Genomic DNA, 21,327 nt, shown 5'->3' on the forward strand with positions numbered 1-21,327 from the left:
AGTAGAACAAATAACATCAGAAATTAAGTTGTGTGTAGTCATGTGAAATGACACGGAAAAAGTATTCAACACATGAAGGGCAGTGACAACACCTAAAACCTATCAATAATCAAACAGAAATCCAGCCCCTTGTCAGTGCAGCTGGTTCAGTCCTAATTGATGGCCTACAAAAGGTCTCATTGCCAAGGTGTGAGTCAAGACACATCTCATGATGGGTAAGAGCAGAGAGCTGTCTCAAGACCATCACAAATTAATTGTTGCAAAACATAACGATGCCATTGGTTACAGGTGCATAGCTAAGCTTCAGTTGGGGCCACAATATGTAAGTGGAAAGCCAATTTACGTCAATCGGGTGCAATTGACAATCACAGTGCGCTACACTATACGCAATGGCGAGCAACGTGTTGGAATATGAGGGGGAGGAGGATTTCGACGTACAGGTGCACCCAACTGAACTTGGCATCGTCAAACCGTACATGTTTGAGCCGATCAGTAGGTCGGAACCTGACAGTGACGACAACGAGCAGCCAAGTAGTAGCTGTACAACAGAAAAAGAGAGTGGCCACTTGGTCGATGTGACAGTATGTCAAAAGCATGTCTTTTTATACACTCGTGGCTAGAAATAATGAGACTTTACACTGGACCTGATCGGTACTGGCCGATAATTAGCTTATGCTGATCGGCCTTAATGTCATAATTCGCCGATCCGATCAATGACTCCGCAAAAGACATTTACTCTGCGTCGCCGTCGTGTACAGTATATTGGAATCTAAAAGCTAGTTTAGTTTTAGCTTTGTCACGTGTCTTTTGACGTAGTACTGTAAATATCTGACCACGAATAAAGTTATTTACAAAACAGACAACACGTAATGGGTGGATCAGACTACAAGACAAATTTGGTAATTCACCATTGCACTACGTCAGACTACTGCAATAAAATCTTGTATTCCGATACCACCACATCCCGTTTTTTTACGATCACTGGGCTTCATCATGTCAACTCAAATGCAACCGGATCCACTCGTTACCATGGCGACGAAATCGCGACATGTGTATAAGAAGAACAAAATGGGGAAAAACGTGTGGTGGTGGTCACCGGTGCTCAGGAGATTATGCTCGCCTAAGTCAAGCAAGCAGGCAACAAAACGTTATGGAGCCGAGCAAGCTAGTGCTAGCACTCACGGTTGTACCGGCGATCTGTCGAATCATGGTCTAAAGTTTTGGTGTGTGTGAAGTAATTTAATTACAATAAAGTATTTATAGTACACTCGCACCCATTATTTCTGTCATGTTGTGATGTTGGTTTAACCTGACTGATTAGATTACATGATCTGACTAGAGCAGTGATTTCCAATCTTTATGGAGCCGAGGCACATATTTTACAATTTAAAAATCTCACGGCACACCAACAAACAAAAATGTCACAAAGAGTGGATACATTACTGTATGTACTTCCTGCCATCTACAACGCCAATTCCAAAGAAGTTGGGACGTTGTGTTAAACATAAATAAAAACAGAAAACAATGATTTGCAAAATCATGTTCAACCTATATTTAATCGAATACACTACAAAGACAAGATATTTAATGTTCAAACTGATCAACTTTATTGTTTTTAGAAAATAATCATGAACTTATAATTTTATGGCTGCAACACGTTCCAAAAAAGATGGGACAGGGTCATGTTTACCACTGTGTTACATCACCTTTTCTTTTAACAACATTCAATTAACGTTTGGGAACTGAGGACACTAATTGTTGAAGCTTTGTAGGTGGAATTATTTCCCATTCAACTCCCATTTCTTTAGGGTTTTGCAGCTACTCATGTGGGCCCAGTCTATGCCTATGACACAATGAAGAAAGATCATGGTATTCCAACCAGACATCAATTTTTAACCCAGCAGGACATATACGATGTGCCTCCAACCTGTGACAAATACAACACCCAGGTCAGTAATTACTTAACCGAAGCACAATTTGATGCTGCTTAGTGCAGTACCAATGGAGCTCTTTTGCTCTCCGCCTATACTGCTCTGCTTCCTCAGTCAAACCTTTATGGCCCTCTTCAAGATGCTGCCTCTGATACCCAGATTCTTCTCTCTTATTTTTTTCCCAAAGGCAGCTTCCATTCAGCTCAGAACATGCACAAGCAACATCAGCATATACAACCCCAATTCCAATGAAGTTGGGATGTTGTGTTAAACATAAATAAAAACAGAGTACAATGATTTGCAAATCATGTTCAACCTATATTTAATTGAATACACTACAAAGACAAGATATTTAATGTTCAAACTGATAAACTTTACTGTTTTTAGCAAATAATCATTAACATAGAATTTTATGGCTGCAACACATTCCAAAAAAGTTGGGACAGGTGACAAAAAAGACTGAGAAAGTTGAGGAATGCTCATCAAACACCTGTTTGGAACATCCCACATGTGAACAGGCTCCTTGGGAACAGGTGGGTACCATGATTGGGTATAAAAGGAGCTTCCCTGAATTGCTCAGTCATTCACAAGCAAAGATGGGGCGAGGTTCACCTCTTTGTGAACAAGTGCGTGAGCAAGAAGTCGAACAGTTTAAGGACAATGTTCCTCAATGTACAATTGCAAGGAATTTAGGGATTTCATCATCTACAGTCCATAATATCATCAAAAGGTTCAGAGTATCTGGAGAAATCATTGCATGCAAGTGGCAAGGCCGAAAACCAACATTGAATACCCGTGACCTTCGATACCTTAAGTGGCACTGCATCAAAAACCAACAGCAATGTGTAAAGGATACCACCACATGAGCTTCAGAACACTTCAGAAAAACCAATGTCAGTAAATACAGTTCAGCGCTACATCCGTAAGTGCAACTTGAAACTCTACTATGCAAAGCAAAAGCCATTTATCAACAACACACCGCCAGCTTCTCTGGGCCCGAGCTCATCTAAGATGGACCGATGAAAAGTGTTCTGTGGTCTGACGAGTCCACAATAAAATTTTTTGGGGGAAATTGTGGACGTTGTGTCCTCCGGGCCAAAGAGGAAAAGACCCATCCGGACTGTTATGGACGCAAAGTTCAAAAGCCAGCATCTGTGATGGTATGGGGCTGTGTTAGTGCGAACGGCATGGTAACTTACACATCTGTGAAGGCACCATTAATGCTGAAAGGTACATACAGGTTTTGGAGAAACATATGCTGCCATCCAAGCAACGTCTTTTTCATGGACGCCCCTGCTTATTTCAGCAAGACAAAGCCAAACCACATTCTGCACGTGTTACAACAGCGTGGCTTCGTAGTAAAAGAGTACGGGTACTAGACTGGCCTGACTGCAGTCTCGACCTGTCTCCCATTGAAAATGTGTGGCACATTATGAAGCGTACAATATGACAACGGAGACCCCGGACTGTTGAACAGCTGAAGCTGTACATCAAGCAAGAATGGGAAAGAATTCCATCTACAAAGCTTCAACAATTAGTGTCCTCAGTTCCCAAACGTTTCTTGAATTTTAAAAGAAAATGTATGTAACACAGTGGTAAACATGACCCTGTCCCAGCATTTTGTGAACGTGTTGCAGCCATAAAATTCTAAGTTAATGATTATTTGCTAAAAACAATAAAGTTTATCAGTTTGAACATGAAATATCTTGTCTTTGTAGTGTATGCAATTAAATATAGGTTGAACATGATTTGCAGATCATTGTATTCTGTTTTTATTTATGTTTAACACAACGTCCCAACTTCATTGGAATTGGGGTTGAAATAGAAGACCATTCATTTGTTCTGTCTGTCACTATGCCTCACTGGCATAAAGAGATGAACAAAGATATATTATTTATAGTAAATATATTTTTGAGCAATTAGGTACACAAGTATATACAGTAAATGAACAAGTCATTTAAATAGACACATTGATCCCTCTTGTGATCGGATCGGTTATCGTTTTTTTTTTTTTTAACTCGCTGATCGGTCCCAAAGATCCTGAGCGTGTAAACTATACGACTATAAGTATTATGAATTCATATGTTTCAGTGACACGGCACATGCTTTTACATAGTATGCAGAATTCCTATATATTGTGTCCCCCTTGCTCGAGTAGCTTTATAACACGCCACACAGAAAGTCTTTGCCGTGTCTGTTGGCTTGTCATATAGGCAAAAGTACAGACGACAGTACTGAAAAGTACTTCGTGGGTCATTATTTCCTACTGGCCAGTGCATAATAACCACACTAGAGTCGTAGGTTTATACAAGGAAATCCTCACCTCTTGTCTTCTTTGCTGCTGCACCGTGGCGGCTGCAAGATTTAGTTTTCTTGCTGGCGGTTGAAGTCCTGATGGCCGTAGGAAAAATAGTTGGCACGGCAGCTGACTTGAGCCTTTGCCTAACTACACCTGTGTATCCAATGCTTTCTGCTAAATGTTTCTTAAAACACGCCAGTTCGAAGTGATCAGCAGAGTTTGTAGTTGTAATTATGAAAAGACACTTACTTACAGAATATACTGTACAATTGTTCACATTTGGGAGAATATTTCTCTTTCACTTGCACTGTATGTTCTTTTAGCAATTTTAGTACGCTGTCTTTTATTTTTGAACTTTGTTTTTAAATGCTTTTAAATGTACTTTTAATCACATAAAGCACATTGAGTTACATTGTGTATGAAATGGGCGATATAAATAAAGCTGCCTTGCCTTACTCTGTCTAAAAAAAACAGAAACCTATTAAACCCAAGTGAAAATTATATGAGTGTTGTTAATACCTGGGGCCAGGACACGTTGATTGGCTGGGAGATGTGTTTCTTTTTTCTCCCATCTTCTCTTTTGTACATTGGCTCTCTAGATGTATTTTTGCTTCTTTGGAGTCTGCTAATACTTCTTTATTGACCCTAACAAAGCAAGAAACAGTGAGTATGCAAATCAAAAGGTGACAGAAAACAAATTTGGTTCATGGCAAGAACGAGACTAACGAAACAATACAAATCTGTTATCTGTCAATACACCAAATTGTAATTGTAGTATTTGACACAAAAGCATGGGTAAAATTCCTTTCATAGTACTTTTTGTAATGGATGCTGAATTAAGCCGCATATAGCAGGCTGGAAAGTATACTTCTGAGGCTTTCATTTTGGTAATGGCTTAAAAGCGGAGATTTAACAAGGAAAGCGGGCGAAGTTCTACCGGAGGTGGGAGTTGAAGCTCCTTCTGACAGGGGACTCTGCCAGACGTTCCCAGCAGACCCTCATAATACGTTTAGGTCTGGCATCTTCCCCCATCATCAGAGCACACTCACCACCAGATGGTGATCGGTTGACAGCGCCGGCCCTCTCTTTATCTGAGTGTCCACAAATGCAAATGCATGAACACAAAGTCGAAATTGTGAAAGTGCCTTTTATTAAGCATAATTAATGCTAACGTTTTGGGAAACCAAATTTAAGACTATTGATCTTTGGACACCCAATTGTATTGGGGAACACGAATGCCAAAATTAAATAAACATTAATTCCATAACTGTGGCAGTAATTTTAATTTGAATTGAGCTACATAAGTTTATGCACATTTAATATGCCATTAACTAATCAAAATATGAATTCATTTTATGTAAAACCAGACCTCATGGTTCTGTGTTTCAGTGCATCCTGAATATATTTTATCTGTCAAAAAAAATAAATACAGCTAAAGGTCCTGAAATTTGGGATCTGACCAACTTAATAAATATTCTATAATTGTCTTACAAATTTCCGAACATCAAACTTTCATAATGCAACATTTACACTTTTCCTTTGGCTTTTTTGTGACAACATTCCCAAAATACTTGGCAAATAAAGATGATTCTGATTCTGAAAAGACAGCTAAACCTTATAGTACAGCTGATGCACATTGTGTATTTTATCAAAGCAACTTACAATGTAACTCAGTAATGCGTATTGTCTAATAACTAGACTTTACATCGATCTTATCGGCCGAATCGGTATAATTATCTTTAATGTCATAATTCGCCGATCCGATCAATGACGTCAAAGACATTTATTCCGCGTCGCCATCGTGTACGGTATATTTGAATCCAAAAGCGAGTTTATTTTTAGCCTTGTCGCGTGTCTTTTGAAGTAGTACTGTAAATACCTGACCACCAATAGTTATTTAAAAAAAAAAAAAAAACTGCGGCGTGGGACAGACAACACGTACTGTGTTTTAATCACTGGGTGTCAACTCAAACGCGTCCGGATACACCTTTTAATACGGTGCACCTTATGGTTGTGAAAATATGGTACTGTATATACTTCCTGCCATCTAATAGAAGAGCATGTATTTGTTCCATCTGTCACTATGCCTCACTGGCATAAATAGATTAACAAAGATATAGCCACCATCCATTTTCTGAGCCGCTTATCCTCACAAGGGTCGCGGGTGTGCTGGAGCCGATCCCAGCTATCAACGGGCAGGAGGTGGGGTACACCCTAAAATGGTTGCCATCCAAGCGTAGGACAAAGAAATATTTATTGTAAATATAATTTTTTGAGCAATTAAGCAAATGAAGTCATTTAAATACACACATTGCTCCATCTTGTGATCGGATCGGTGATCGTTTTTTTAAACTCGATCGGTGATCGGCCCCAAAAACCCTTATCGTCTAAAGCCTACTAATAACACACTCTTTGGACAGAGAATGCATGAATGCAGAATGAAGAAAAAGTGATGACAACAAAAACAAAAAAACAAGGGGGGGGATCCTGGTTTTCCATGCATTTCGCTCTGAATTTCCACCCCCTTCTTTTTCAGGTTCTGCACCAAATTGTGTGTGATAGGTACATGACAGAAAATGTTTTAAAAATATAAACATCCTTGATGGGGCAAGAACAAATCGTACCTGATTTCTTCTCCAGCAAAATCAAAAACTTTGACTATGGTGACTTTGGCTGGATCTGATTCCTGTGATTCAGTTCTCATACAAACACTAGAAGCCAAAGAATGTGCCTGAGGAAGAGAAAACAACTTGTTAGAATTTCAAGAAACAAAACTACTGTTCTTCACTAGACCTCCACAATAGACGCCATGTACCAATTACCGTGTATAATGTTCATTTGAGACAACCCCATTTGCCCAAGCAGACTCCCCTTACCAAGAGAAATGTGTTTGGAAACTATAACTACCTCATTTACCTCAATATCCCATTTAGTCACAAATATAAACAAAATCCAATTTAGATATCAAGTGGTGGCTCTAAATAAGCAATCATTGCATTTGAGTGGTGACACAAATAGACCTACAGTGTACAATGCAATGAATAAGATGTATAATTGATAGTACAAGATATGATTGGCCTAACAGCCAGCTCAGGGTGATGCAAGACCTTGGCCAGGACCACCTCTTGTATATAAGTCAGAAACTGAAGGGGTAGGGTGTTGTCAATGTGGGTGATGTCAATCGCCTGAGTTCCTTCAATTGAATCTGTTTAAGCGTCTCAGGCTCAACCTCCAATTTGTACTGTCCGAAAAAGTTAGAAATCTCGATTTCGCTCTCATAATTGTCGGATTGCAGATGGGAGAGGGCGATGTCCTCAATATGTGTTGGATTTATCTCACCAAACATTATAATGAATAAACACAAAAGGAATGAAGACGTTGGTCATTTTACTCATGAGGAGGGCGCATGGGAGATTGTTCAGGTTACAGCCTCTCAACACGCTCTAAACAATCTCCCGCGTCGCTCCTACATTTATTTGAAAATAGGAGGGTTCTACAAGACATAATGTTCTAAGCATTAAGCCACAACACAAAACATAGGACCAGACGACACCTGTCCCGTCCCCGACCACATCCGATCACGTCCTTGGTCAAGGCGCCCTTCCATCAAATGTTGCTGAGTCATCTTCTTGAAGGCGAGACATCTTTCTATCTAAATATTGTCCATAATACTAATGCAAGCTACTAATGCAAAATACTAATGCAAGCTACTAATGCAAAATACTAAGTACAAGCTAAGCAAATAAATGATAACTACTAAAATATATCTAACAATATGCAAAATGGAATCTTTGGGGACGTCAGGCAACATAGTTCGCTTCTGCAGGGCGAATCTTGTCGTGGTGTCGTAACTCAGAGTTGCGCTTAGGGCTGGTGTGTTAACTAGCCATTTGGTCCCAACAATTTCCGCCTGAGTAGTAGTAACCTGGTACTGAAGTGTAGCTTCTGCTCTTCACCGCAACCCATCCTTCATGGGCTTCAGGCCACAAATCCCATCCGCTACATCTCGGATGAACAGCTTACTGGGACACAGGTAATGGATGTCTTTTGTGAGGATCCACGTGCAAATTTGGCGCCAGATACAGTTCAGGATTACTATCATGATAGGAGACTAGTACTGACTCGGACGTAACTGTCGCCCTGCCAGATGCCAACATTAATTCCGTCTTTTCGGCGATAGATGTTGCGGGAGTCGATAATTGGGAGAGTAACAAGATATTTCTCGGAACTCAGGGTTGACGTACAAGACAGTGGAACTCCCGAGAGAAAAAGCAAAGTGGGCTTGGACAGGGCTAATAGGGCTAGCTAGAGCTGCAGAAATGATGCTTTGGACTAAGATCAGGGGTACCAAGTGGGGAGGAATTCTACCAATTGCTAAGTTGTCGATGGAGGGAGCCTGTCATTCATCAACCTGCTAGCAGTCTGTGTGTGAGCATAATCCGTTAGCAGCAGCGACAGCAGAGTGGTTATGATCTGCCTATTCTGGTTAAGGGTTGCACTGCAAGCGTTGGGAGCTAAAATGGCAACTCTTAGCATGTTGCTTAGCGACCAGGAATTGGGTATTTCGTTAGCCATGCGTTGTCGTGTGGTGGGGATTTCGGATTGGAATTTCCGAGGTTGTGTCTCGATGGTACTAAGGCTACAAGCATCACCGGTGAGGGCTATTTTGGTCGTTATGTTTTTGGTTTGAGGCAGAGCAGCGCGGTCGGTTTTGCCAGTGTCTTGGTCGGGCGCCTACGTTGGCGGATTTGGTGTAGTCCTTGGTGTAGCAAGGATGCTGTCACGGAGGTTGGACCTGCTTGACCGGTTCAGTCTCAGTGTGTTGACCGTCCTCAGTTTCGTGCCTGGTGCACAGTGGGTGGATGCTTATGTGACCCCCCCCCCCCCCACTTTCCCTACGTGGGGCCACGATTGGCTGGGAAGTGAGCTCCACGGAGGCGTAACAAAGCCCACGATAATGCAAATGAGTTGGCACGAAACTGAGGAGAAAGCATTGGCAAGCTTGGCGGCGCACAGGAAGGAAGAATTGAAATAGGGGTGGCCAAGGCGAGCCACAGAAAGAGCAAACAAAAAGCCAGCAACTTCACCATCACGACTGGCGCGGAAGAGAGGACGAAGGCTAGGAAAGTCACGGGAGAAGCAAGATGACGCAGCGGCCATTGAAGAACCGGCCAGCTACAGAGAGAGGTCACCATGAAGCTCAGCGTGATGGCTGAAAATGCGGTCCATTGATTAGGGACAGAGTCCACTAAATGTGTTTCGAGGGGCGCAACTTTACTATTGATTAGGGGGTCGAGTGGGCTCAAAAGGTTGAGGGAAGGTCCCGTGTCACAAGAGCTACCCCTGGTGGACCTGTTTGGAATCACTGGTGCGGCCCCCCATTTGGTAATGGTTGTTTTGGAGGGGTCGGAGTGCGGACCATGTGCAAGTCAGTTAGGCTGCAGTCTAGTGAGACTTTAGAGAACAAAGCGGCGTCTTTGATTAGCACCTCCCTCAAATGCTGTCGTTCGTCATCAGACCTCAGGGCTTCAGCATTCGCCAGCACCTGCTGCACATGAGTTTCGAAGTCGGGATAAGGGAGCGGGCGACTATCACACCGATTTGCCGGCGTCGGCGAGTTGGTTCCCGAGGAGTATGAGGAGTCCTGGGAGACGCGCTTTCAGGTGCAGTTGGGATTGTGCTGAGCCTATGGATCACCAGTTGTTGGTCTGTAGCCAGCTCCACTCTGATGATGTCATCACCCTCAGTAAGTCCCACTGGAACGATAGCAATGTGTCGCGAAGGAACAGTGAGGTGCACTCCACCAGAGCCAGGCAATGGGGAGAGGTCTAGTGGGAGGAGACCAATCACGGGGACTGTGAGATTAGAGTCATGGAAGGCAGACCAGACCAAGAGGCCAAGCCTAGTGGATCTGGGGATGTGGATGTGGCTCCGTGTGTGGTTGTGAATTAGCAGCACGGTGGTCTGGGAAGTGTCTAGGTGGGGTGTGGCATGCAGCGACAAACCCAGGTCGTTAAACTCCGGTGAAGGCTGAAAGAATGCATGGGGACCGGTTACTGATTGGTTAGCGCGCAGGACCAGTCGAATAGGGGAGTTAACAATCGACACCTACTATGACTTAGTCTTCGCTCAAAACTTCGCAAGCATCGGGGATGGTTTGTCCCAATTTAAGGTTTAATGGTTGAAAAACACGGTTAGCGCAGTCTCTATTAGGGCGCGACCACAAAATGTAATGTCAACTGGTTCATTCCTCCACACAAGCAGTCTTCAAATCTTGGAAGGTTCCGTGGGCTTCTTTTACAGACCTTGGGTTTCAGTTCTTTATATAGATTTTCGATTGGATTCAAGTCAGGTGATTGGATAGGCCTTTCTAGCAGCTTTATTTTTTTTTCCTTTGAAACCAATTGAGAGCTTCCAGTATGTTTGGGATCATTATCCTGCTGAAATGTCCACCCTTGTTTCATTTTCATCATCCTCGTAGATGACAGCAGATTTTTGCAAAGAATGTCTTGGTACATTTAATCCTATTCATCCTTTCTTCAATAATGTGATGTTTACCAGTATCAAACACATTTACAGATACAAAATACTTCACACTGGTGTATTTAAAAGCTGACCATGAAGTCATGTATTTATTTATTTATTGAACGTTATCCAAGTAAGGTATTTGCAATGTCAACCGGGCAGCAGACAGCAGAGTAAAACAAATCAAAATAGAAGCAAATAAATATACAAACTGTATAATGTGATATATTAACAAGTTAAATATTACACTGCATCATAGCACATGGTGAATAAAAGGTCCATAAAAGGCATGTCAGTGGATATTCTCTAAAGCTGGAGAACTTGCATGAAGAAAAATGTAATCGCCTGAATGCCAAGACATTAGAAAAACATGTCTTTTTGAATAAATAAATATGTATATACATAAATGTAGAACCCTGCAGATGACTATAGATGTGATTCATTGTTCTCAAATTTGTAGTGTAACTGTGTAAGGATTCAGGCTTACATCCCTGTTGCATTTTCCAGCTGATAAATCACATCTATAATCATCTGCAAACTTCTGTTGCACAATCTATTTAGCAAACATGGTATGGGGCTAACACAGCCCCATACCATCACAGATGCTGGCTTTTGAACTTTGCGTCCATAACAGTCCGGATGGGTCTTTTCCTCTTTGGCCCGGAGGACACAACGTCCACAATTTCCAAAAACAATTTTAACTGTGGACTCGGCCGACCACAGAACACTTTCCCACTTTTCATCGGTCCATCTTAGATGAGCTCGGGCCCAGAGAAGCTGGCGGTGTGTTGTTGATAAATGGCTTTTGCTTTGCATAGTCGAGTTTCAAGTAGCACTTATGGATGTAGCGCCAAACTGTATTTACTGACATTGGTTTTCTGAAGTGTTCCTGAGCCCATGTGGTGATATCCTTTACGCATTGATGTCGGTTTTTGATGCAGTGCCGCCTTAGGGATCGAAGGTCACGGGCATTCAATGTTGGTTTTCGGCCTTGCCGCTGGCATGCGGTGATTTCTCCAGATTCTCTGAACCTTGTGATGATATTATGGACCGTAGATGATGAAATCCCTAAATTCCTTTCAATTGTACATTGAGGAACATTGTCCTGAAACTGTTTTGACTATTTTCGCACGCACTTGTTCACAAAGAGGTGAAACTCGCCCCATCGTTGCTTGTGAATGACTAAGCAATGTATTTATGTTTAACACAACGTCCCAACTTCATTGGAATTGTACTTCTGTACTGTATACTGAGTATCTTCAAGTATTCTCTAGCATTTTAGACAAGTTTACCATCAATGACCTCTAGGGGGCATTCAAGGATTGGCCACTGACATTAGTTTAGGTCAAATCAACATTACAACATGACAGAAAGGTTTATTTCAATTAAATTACTTTAATAAATACTTTTAATGACATGCTTACTCTAACGTTCTCACTCTCCCGGGCTATATGGACGGGTGTTGTCCAGAGTTTGCGTGTTTGGCTTTTCCTATTCTCACCCAGCCCCCCCAGCCCCATGCTCCTCCTCCTTGTGTCAATTGTTCAGGTGCCCGGTCAAATTTGTTGAGTTGAAGCATTTAAATGACGACGTACTTCAGTTGTGCACAGACTGCAAATAAGTGTTGTTTGTCTGAAACACAGCAAAATAGTCCTACACCGATGACGTGCTTTTATCACCGACAAAATTGAAAAAAACTTTATTAGCCATCATATAGTTACAGTACTACGCCAAGGCCAAAAACTAGATTTTGGATTCATACGCGACTGGGACGCTGAGTAGCTGTCTTTTGCGGAGCCGATCGATGACGTCATTGATCGGAATGGCGAATTATGACATGAAAGCCAATCGGCTGATCAGCATAAAATGCTAATTGTCTGCCGATACTGATCAAACCGATCAGATCGGTGTAAATTCTAAAAAGTACTGTTACTTCTTAACAGCAGTGTTTTTTTCTGGTCTTGTCAACTCCTGTGACATATCTAAAGCAGGTCTCGAGCACACAGGCGGAATCTCAGGCTTATGTGCTCCCATATTAGTCCGCCGCGGAGTAATATTCAGAAATTAAATCTGCGTGTGGATGGTGGATGTGTGGAATGGATCTAACTGCCAGTGTTCAAGGTGTACGAAACAGCCTATGATGATAGCGACGGCAATACGACCCCCCAGGAACAACTCATCGGATTGATACGATTCACATAAATGACCTATTTGGAGTTCAAAACCGTGAATTTGGCCAAAAGGCGACTGAATTGCATGTATGATTTAGGTATGTCATCAATAAAATAAAATATATTCTAATTTATTGAAATGTACCTGTATATAATAAAACTGCCTACCTCAAAGACTGTATGCAGCCGGGTTGGCATTGCAAATGTGAATCAGTTCTCAATTGCCCTCGGGGGTTAAGTTTTAATGGTGTCAAAAATATTTTAAATTTAGATATAGATATAAAACAAGACATTGAAAGATTTAAATATCAGAATTTTTTAGATCCAGTAGGTGTCGGTAATGAGCAACATCAGCCTCAACTTTTTTTAAGTCAAGTCATTTTCACCCAAGCCACTACTAGAGGAGATGACAATGCTGATTAGGCCATTCAGCTCCTCTAACATCTTGCTGTATCTGTCAGTATCTTATTTTTTGATATTTAGCTAAATACTGTATTCATTTCCCGCGCTCGCCAGGTTAGTGGCGGACTGGAAATGACATGTCCTTCAAAACAGTAAAAACGTTGTACAATCACATATAAGGGGCATAACATGCATTGCCTACGTCAAATTCAATCGATGGCTCTGTTCTTTTGTTGTAATGCAGAATTCGAGCTTAGGGGCGCGCCAAAAGGTACATACTATAGCTTTAAGCTACCCTGACCTAATCGGTCCGACGGCAACACAAACCACATGGGCCATAGGACGATTTTGCTACCAGGAACTCAGTTTTTTGGCTGGTTGGTGGAAAAGCCCCTAATGTATTTTAATCCTCTTATTTCGAGCCTTGCATAACGCTGCATAATGGCGGCTCTGTCAATTAAAAAGTTAACACCAACAGAGGTCTGTCAACTAATCAGCGTTTGTTTGCACAGCCCTGCCCCCTCAAAGAGAACGGGCAGCACGAACCCTGAGTGCCATACATTGCATTATCAAAACCTTACCTCCGGTGTGGTGTGAGTTGGCGAAGCAGCCATCGATCCTTTGGGTCTGGGGGCAACATCAGACAAGAAACGAGCCCAGAGGTCATCTGATTGTTTCTTTTGTGTAGCTTCATCATCTTTCTGTATTTGTGTCAGTTTTTCCACATCTTCCTGCAGTGGCCGAGCCTCTTCAGTACCACCTCCATTCTTCTCCTCTCCGTCTACTTTTAGCACTCGTTTTGGACTCTTTCTGTGAAAAAATAATAGTTAATTGCCAATGCTAACAAATCCTGACAAACTACTGTTCAAACGTTTGAGAGTCAATTCGAATTTTTTTTTAACCATATTACCATGTCGGGACTGTATTTCTGATTATGAATGGTAGTATATACAGTGGGTACGGAAAGTATTCAGACCCCCTTAAATTTTTCACTCTTTGTTATATTGCAGCCATTTGCTAAAATCATTTAAGGCAGGCACCGACCACCTTACGGCCACAGCTCCAGTTGGCTGCCTCAACAACGGAGGGGCGAAACATGGTCCACTCCGACTCAATGTCCCCCACATCCCCCAGGACGTAGGCGAAGTTCTGTCGGAGGTGGTAGTTGAAGCGTCTTCTAAGAGTGGACTCTGCCAGACCCTCAAAATACGCTTGGGTCTGCCAGGTCGGACCGGCATCCTCCCCCACCATCGAACCAGGTGGTGAGTGATTGACAGCTCCACCTGGGGTGGATGGTCGCTTGCAATTGGTTAGCGATTGTAATGCATGCCAGACTGATTTTGAGTCATTAGTCAGATGGTTTCTAGTGCAATTATACAGGGCTCTATCACCACTGTGACATGTCAGAATCAGAATCATCTTTATTTGGCAAGTATGTCCAAAACACACAAGGAATTTGTCTCCGGTAGTTGGAGCCGCTCTAGTACAACAGACAGTCAATTTACAGAACACTTTGGAGACATAAAGACATTGACAAAAAACAATTGTGCAAAAAGATGCAGAGTCCTCTAGCACTTAGAGCAGTGCGAATGACTAATATTGCAATAGTCCGGTGCAATGACCATTGTGCAAAGGGCGCTGAGACTTCAAGGAGTGTATGCGGTTTAAAGTGACGAGTAGTGCGATCATCTGGGACAATGTTGGTTGTGCAAATGTTACAGATACTCCTCAATCGGTGTGCAAATGGAGAAGATGCTACTCTGGCATGAGTGGCCAGTATATGCAAATAGTGCAGCATGGCGAGACAACTACAGTGAGCGCACGAGTAATACATAGTTGGCCCCACAGAAATGTGACAACGAACTCAAGTCAAAAAATTTCCAGCTTGTTGTAATGGAATTATAGGTTAGGTGTTTAAGGAGTTGATCGCAAGAGGGAAGAAGCTGTTGGAATGTCTACTAGTTCTAGTTTGCGTTGATCGGTAGCGCCTACCTGAGGGAAGGAGCTGGAAGAGCTGGTGACCGGGGTGCAGACGGTCCGAGAGGATTTTGCACGCCCTTCTCTTAGTTCTGGCAGCGTGCAAGTCCTCAATGGTGGGTAGGGGGGTACTGACAATCCTTTCAGCAGTTTTGATTGTCCGTTGCAGTCGGAGTTTGTCCTTTTTTGTAGCAGCACCAAACCAGACTGTGATGGAAGAACACAGGACTGATTTGATGACCGCTGTGTAGAACTGTCTCAGCAGCTCCGGTGGCAGGCCGTGCTTTCTCAGAAGCCGCAGGAAGTACATCCTCTGCTGGGCCTTTTTGAGGACGGGTTATCACCGTAGGCTTCACGCATTTATGATTCTTCCTGTATGTTGGTATTAAGTTAATTAAGCAGTGATCAGACGAGCCCAGAGCTGCACGAGGTATAGTACGGTATGCGTTATTTAGCATAGTATAGCAGTGGTCTAAAATGTAATTTTCCCTGGTAGGACAGTCGAGGACAGTGCTGCATGTATTTAGGGAGTTCATGGTTGAGTTTAGCTTTGCTGAAGTCCCCAAGAATGATGAGGGGTGAATCTGGGTGCTTTTTTTCAATTTTAATTACTTGTTCAGCGAGCGTTAGCAGTGCAGCATTTGTGTTAGCTTGAGGAGTAATGTAAACACGGGCGAGGATGAAAAATGCGAACTCGTGCGGCAAGTAGAATGACTTGCAGTTCAAAAACAGCGACTCCAAGTCCGGGCTGCAGTGTGTGCCGAGCTTCGTGACGTCAGTACACTATTTTTCGTTGATATAGAAGCATATCCCCGCCACCTTCTGTCCCGGTGGAGTTGGAAACTCGGAAGCATGACAGCGCCATCGGGGACGTCTTCACAAACCAATGTCTTCGTAAAGCACAGGGCGCCGCAACGTCCAAAGTCTTTACTGGTCTTTGTGAGAAGATGAAGCGTGTATTGGGTAGTGAGCGAAGATTCACGAGGTGGATTGACGGGACCGCCATTCGAAATCCTCTTTTACTGAGCTTCACTTGGACGCCGGTGCGCTTCCCCCTTCGACGCCTTTGCCTCCATGCGCCATACGCCGCGGCCGCCTCACCGGTCAGTAACTCGGAGAAAAAAACTGAGCGGATTTGCAAACGTTGGTGAAAGAAAGTCCAGGGTAGACTGCCTAATGTTTCTGTACTTTCCTTATATGTATGGGTTACTTGGGTTGTTCCCAACATCTGGTGAAAGTTTCATGTCAATAGCACCTTTGGAAATATATTTAGTGAAACAAATGGTGACATGTTACATACTTATTTCAGCCGCTGTGTGTGTGTGTGTGTGTGTGTGTGTGAGCAACGCGCGCGCACACACACACGCACACACACACTTTTTCTCTTTTTTAATAAATCTCCAAAAATTTCAACAATTCCGTCTTTTTCTGTCAATATGGGGTGCTCTGTGCACATTGAGGGGAAAAATGAATGATTCTAGCAAATGGATACAATATAACAGTGAAAAATTTAAGGGGGTCTGAATACTTTCAGTACCCACTGTATATTACACACACACACACACACACACACACACACACACACTTTCCCAAAAATTAGAAAATCATGGAAAAGTTAAGTTTTTGTAGAAAGAAAAGAAAGAAATTAGGGTCACATTAAATCAATGACAATATGAAACTTTCAAAACAATATGTTTATCTTCCATACTTTGTTGGCAATCCCTTTGCTTTAATCACTCTCTCGATGGCATTGAGGCAATCAGCCTGTGGCATTGCCTGGGAGTTATGGAAGCCCAGATTTCCTTGATGCTTGCTGTCAGTTCTTCTTTGTTTTTGAGTCTGGTGCCCCTCAGTTTCCTCGAGATAATACCTCATAGATTCTCAATGTGGTTTACATCCGGCGAGTTGGCTGGTCAGTCAAGCACTGTGATGGCAGGGGCATCAAACCAGGTTTTGGTGCTGCTGGCAGTATGGGCAGAGGTCAGGTCCTACTGGAAGATGAAATCTGCATCTCCATACAGATCCTCAGCAGAATGAATCATGAAGTCCTCTAAAACATTCTGGTAGACTGTTGCAGTGGATTTAAGAAAGCAGAGTTTACCAACACCGGCACTGGACATTGCACCTCAAATCATGACTGACTGTGGATATTTCACACTGGACCTCAAGCAGCTTGGGTTCTGTTCTTCACCAGTCTTCCTCCAAACCCTTGGACCTTGATTCCCCGAATGAAAGGCACACTTAACTTTCATCGGAAAAGAGGACCTTGGATCACTGGCCAACAGTCCAGTCCTTCTTCTGCTTGGCCCAGGTGAGACGCTTCCTACGTTGGCTCAGGCTCAGAAGTGGCTTGACTCAAGGAACCCGACAGTTGTTGCCCATCTCCCAGATGCGTTTGAATGTGGTTTTTCAAGCTGTGACTCGCGCCTCATTCCACTCTTTCTGGATCTCTGCTAGATTCTTGAATATTCTCTGTTTGATAATACGCTGAATCCCATGGTCATCTCTTTTGCTGGTGCATCTTCTCTTGCCACATTTGGTCTTTCCACTGATATTCTTGGAAACAGCACTTTGTGAACAGCCAGCCTCCTTAGCTATGAACTTTTGTGGCTCACCCATCCTATGGAGGGTATCAATGATGGTCTTCTGGCCAGTTGTCAAGTCTGCAGCCTTCCCCATATTGAACCCAACTAAGACAATTCAACCAAACTGAAGCAATTTAATAACACCTGGGAAAACCTGTGCTGGTGTTTTGAGTTTACGCGATGATTCATGTGTGATACTCAGTTTTTAAAAAAAATTATGGCCTGCAAAAGTTGGGCTGATTTCCTCACAGTATTCTAATTTTTGGAAATTCTGATTTTGTGGGTTTTATGAGCTGGAAGCCCAAATTATGTAAAAATAAAAATGTGAGTCCTGAATCTATAATGTATGAAAGTTTACCTTTTTGAATGGAATTATGGAAATAAACTTTTCCATGATATTATTTTTTTTGGGAAAGGGTCTGTCTGCGGGTGTATATTTTATATAAAAAAAAAAATTGTGCATCGAACCTGGCTCAGAACTCGAGATACTAATTTAATCTCAACTTTGTTATATCGTCACAGTCCTATTAAGCATAACCAAAAATCTCATTTTCAACACAACCAACCTCAAACTGCTGCCGTTTTTCTTAACACTCCTCTTGGTCTTGGTCACATTGTCAGGATGTGGCACACCGTCATTTTCATCTGAAGGCTCTTCCTTTTCACACTCATTAATATCATCCTCGCTGACATTATCATCTGAGGAAAAAGAGCGAAATAATTAAGACTGTGATTTCACACGAAACGCTACACATTAACAACACTTTTAAACCAAAAATACACTTCTAAATCCGAGTCCAGGGTATTTACGCCAAGTAATCTAGGATAGGCTCACATAGGCAGACAACCCCCACCAATCTCTCTTTCTCCCTCTCACAGAACAACAACTAACTTCATACATTGTCTTGGAGAGTAATGTGGTCAATCTCAATCTTCAATCTACATCAGGTCCATGTCCTGTTTTCTTTGACAATAAAACGTGAGTGGTCATCACAGGTATATGGCAAAAAATGTTGATTATCAAGGGAAAGTGCATTTATTTCAATAATTTGTTTCAAAAAGTGAAACTTGCATGTTACATTAGTTCACCACGCACAAAGTGAAATATTTCAAGCCTTTATTTGTTGCATTTTTTATAGTTATGGCAGAAAGACAAAAATTTAATATAAACAAATCCAGTATTTCACAAAATTTCTATATTTCATGTGACCTACAAATACGATCTTAACACAAATATCGGCCTTCTGAAAAGTGTATTATATGCCCTCAGTCCTTTGTTGGGCCTTCTTTTGCCTTAATGACAGCATCAAGCCGGCGTGGCATGGAGGTGATCAGCCTTTGGCACAGTTCAAGTGTTATTGTAGCCCAAGTTGCTTTGACATTGGCCTTTGGGTCGTCCGCATTTCGGGGTTTCTGTTCCCTCATCTTCTGTTTGACAATACCCCATAAACCTTCAATGGGGTTCAAGTCAGACAAGTTTGCTGGCCAATCTAGTACTGTTTTTCCATGGCTATTAAACCAGGTATTGGTAGTTTTGGCCTTGTGGGCAGGTGCCAAATCCAGCTGGAAAATCAAACCATTGTCTCCAAAAGGTTCGTCGGCAGCGGGAAGCATGAAGTGCTCTAAAATGTCCTGGTAGACAGCTGCAGTGATTGTGGACTTGATAAAAGACAATGGACCCACACGAGCAAATGACATGGCTCCCCAAGCCGTGGCTGACTTGTGGAAACTTCACACTGGACTTTAAGCAGCTTGACGTTTGTGCTTCTCCATTTTTCTTCCAGACGCTCCGACCTTGATTTCCAAATGAAATGCAATATTGACTTTTATCTGAAAAGAGGACTTGGGACCACTGGGCAAAAGACCAGGACTTTTTCTCCTTAGCCCAACACAGACGCTTCTGACGTTGTTTTTGGTTCAGGACTGGCTTGACACGTGGAATTCGAGAGCTGTAGCCCATGTCATGCAGCTCCCCCAGATTTCTGAATCGTCTTGCTTGACAATCCTCTCAAGGCTGAGGTCATCCCTGTCACTTGTGCACCTTTTCCCCTTCCTCTTAACACTCTGTTAATGTACTTTGTTTGATACAGCGCTCTGTGAGCATCCAGCTTCTTTTGTGATACCTTCTTAAGACGTTTTCACCTTATGGAGGGTGTCAATGATGGTTTTCTGCACAACCGTCAAATCAGATGATTCTGAAGCCTACTAAACCAGACTGGGACTATTTGAAGGCTGAGGAAAACCTCTGCAGGTGTTTTGCGTTCATCAGCTGACAAGATTGGGACACGGAGCCTACGAGGTTGAACTTTGTCATGACATTCAAATTTTGTGAAATCCTGGATTTTTTTTCCTTTTTACCATAACCATCAACATTGAAACAAGGCTTGAAATGTTGTTTTGAAAGTTTCATATTGTCATTGATTTAATGTGACCCTAATTTCTTTCTTTTCTTTCTTTTCCTCGATATTCTATTTGTTTTGCACATACCTGCATAATCGTTGAGTAAATACTATTATTTATTATTATTTTATTATTTACGACCTGACGATGAACTAAAACTGAGATGCACTGTTAATTCAGTCAATCCAATTTACAGGCGTTGTTGATCTATGGGAAGTTGAGCTACATAAAGATTTTCGTAATGGTGTATAAACTGGATCACGTTTGGATTCTTGCAAAGACGAAATGTGCAAACACAACACGATGGAAACATGCATACAACATACAGCGGTGTCAATTGTGTCGTTGTCAACTGGGCAATAAACAAGCCAAATGTCCAAAACGACTTCCTGTTACTTAAACACGTGAATGTTTACAATTTATGATGGCCGACTGTTAAAAGACGCAAACGGTACACGTGCATGAAATGCTCAAAGACACAGACGCCGTGTTTACATGGCGGTGCGGGCTGTTCTCACCTGACGGGGCGTAATCTGCATCTTCACTCGATGAATAGCCATCAGAGTCATCGTCAGAATAGTTCATCGCAGCTTCTGTTTGACGGACGGGCAGCCCAAATAAAAAGGCGACTCGTGCGTTGAAGTGAATATCTTTCGAATACAATCATACAGAGGAACGTGTAACGTCTTTACGTCCATCCGCTAAACAATGAGGAAGAAAACCGGAAACATGTTTCTCCAGCGCATGCGCTTTTTCTTCTTCGTGTCTTGTAATGGAGGGTGGCAACCAATTTAAGGCCAATTACCGCCCCCTAACCACGATTGAGTTGGTCGCAACAATCGGGCAACAATCCCTCCTGGATTCCCCCCAAAAATATTAATATTCGATTATATTGCTTAATTTGAGAACTTTAATAATGTTTTTAGTTTATTTACCCTGTGAGAGATGTATTTTGAATCTTCTTTTCCTTTCGGCTTGTCCATTTTGGAGTTGGCACAGCACGTCATCCTTTTCCATCTAAACCAATCTCCTGCATC

The 21,327-nt window shown here is 42.4% G+C and overlaps 1 protein-coding gene across 2 annotated transcripts in view; it reads right to left on the minus strand.

Annotated features, from left to right (window-relative positions):
- cfdp1 (craniofacial development protein 1) overlaps positions 1-21,007 on the minus strand; it is a 28,084-nt gene extending 7,077 nt beyond the window's left edge. The window contains exons 1-6 of one of the 2 annotated variants that reach the window (XM_061677181.1): positions 20,809-21,007; positions 18,457-18,589; positions 13,910-14,138; positions 6,855-6,961; positions 4,750-4,875; positions 4,255-4,322 (exon numbers count right to left, since the gene is read on the minus strand). In XM_061677181.1, the coding sequence (XP_061533165.1) occupies positions 4,255-4,322; positions 4,750-4,875; positions 6,855-6,961; positions 13,910-14,138; positions 18,457-18,589; positions 20,809-20,875 (730 nt within the window). In that variant the 5' untranslated portion in view covers positions 20,876-21,007. The remainder of the gene's footprint in view (positions 1-4,254; positions 4,323-4,749; positions 4,876-6,854; positions 6,962-13,909; positions 14,139-18,456; positions 18,590-20,808) is intronic. The other variant, XM_061677180.1, reaches the window with a different exon arrangement.
- Positions 21,008-21,327: the final 320 nt, after the last annotated feature.

Source organism: Phycodurus eques, chromosome 5 (genome assembly GCF_024500275.1).
Source record: "Phycodurus eques isolate BA_2022a chromosome 5, UOR_Pequ_1.1, whole genome shotgun sequence".
Taxonomy (NCBI): Eukaryota; Metazoa; Chordata; class Actinopteri; order Syngnathiformes; family Syngnathidae; genus Phycodurus; species Phycodurus eques.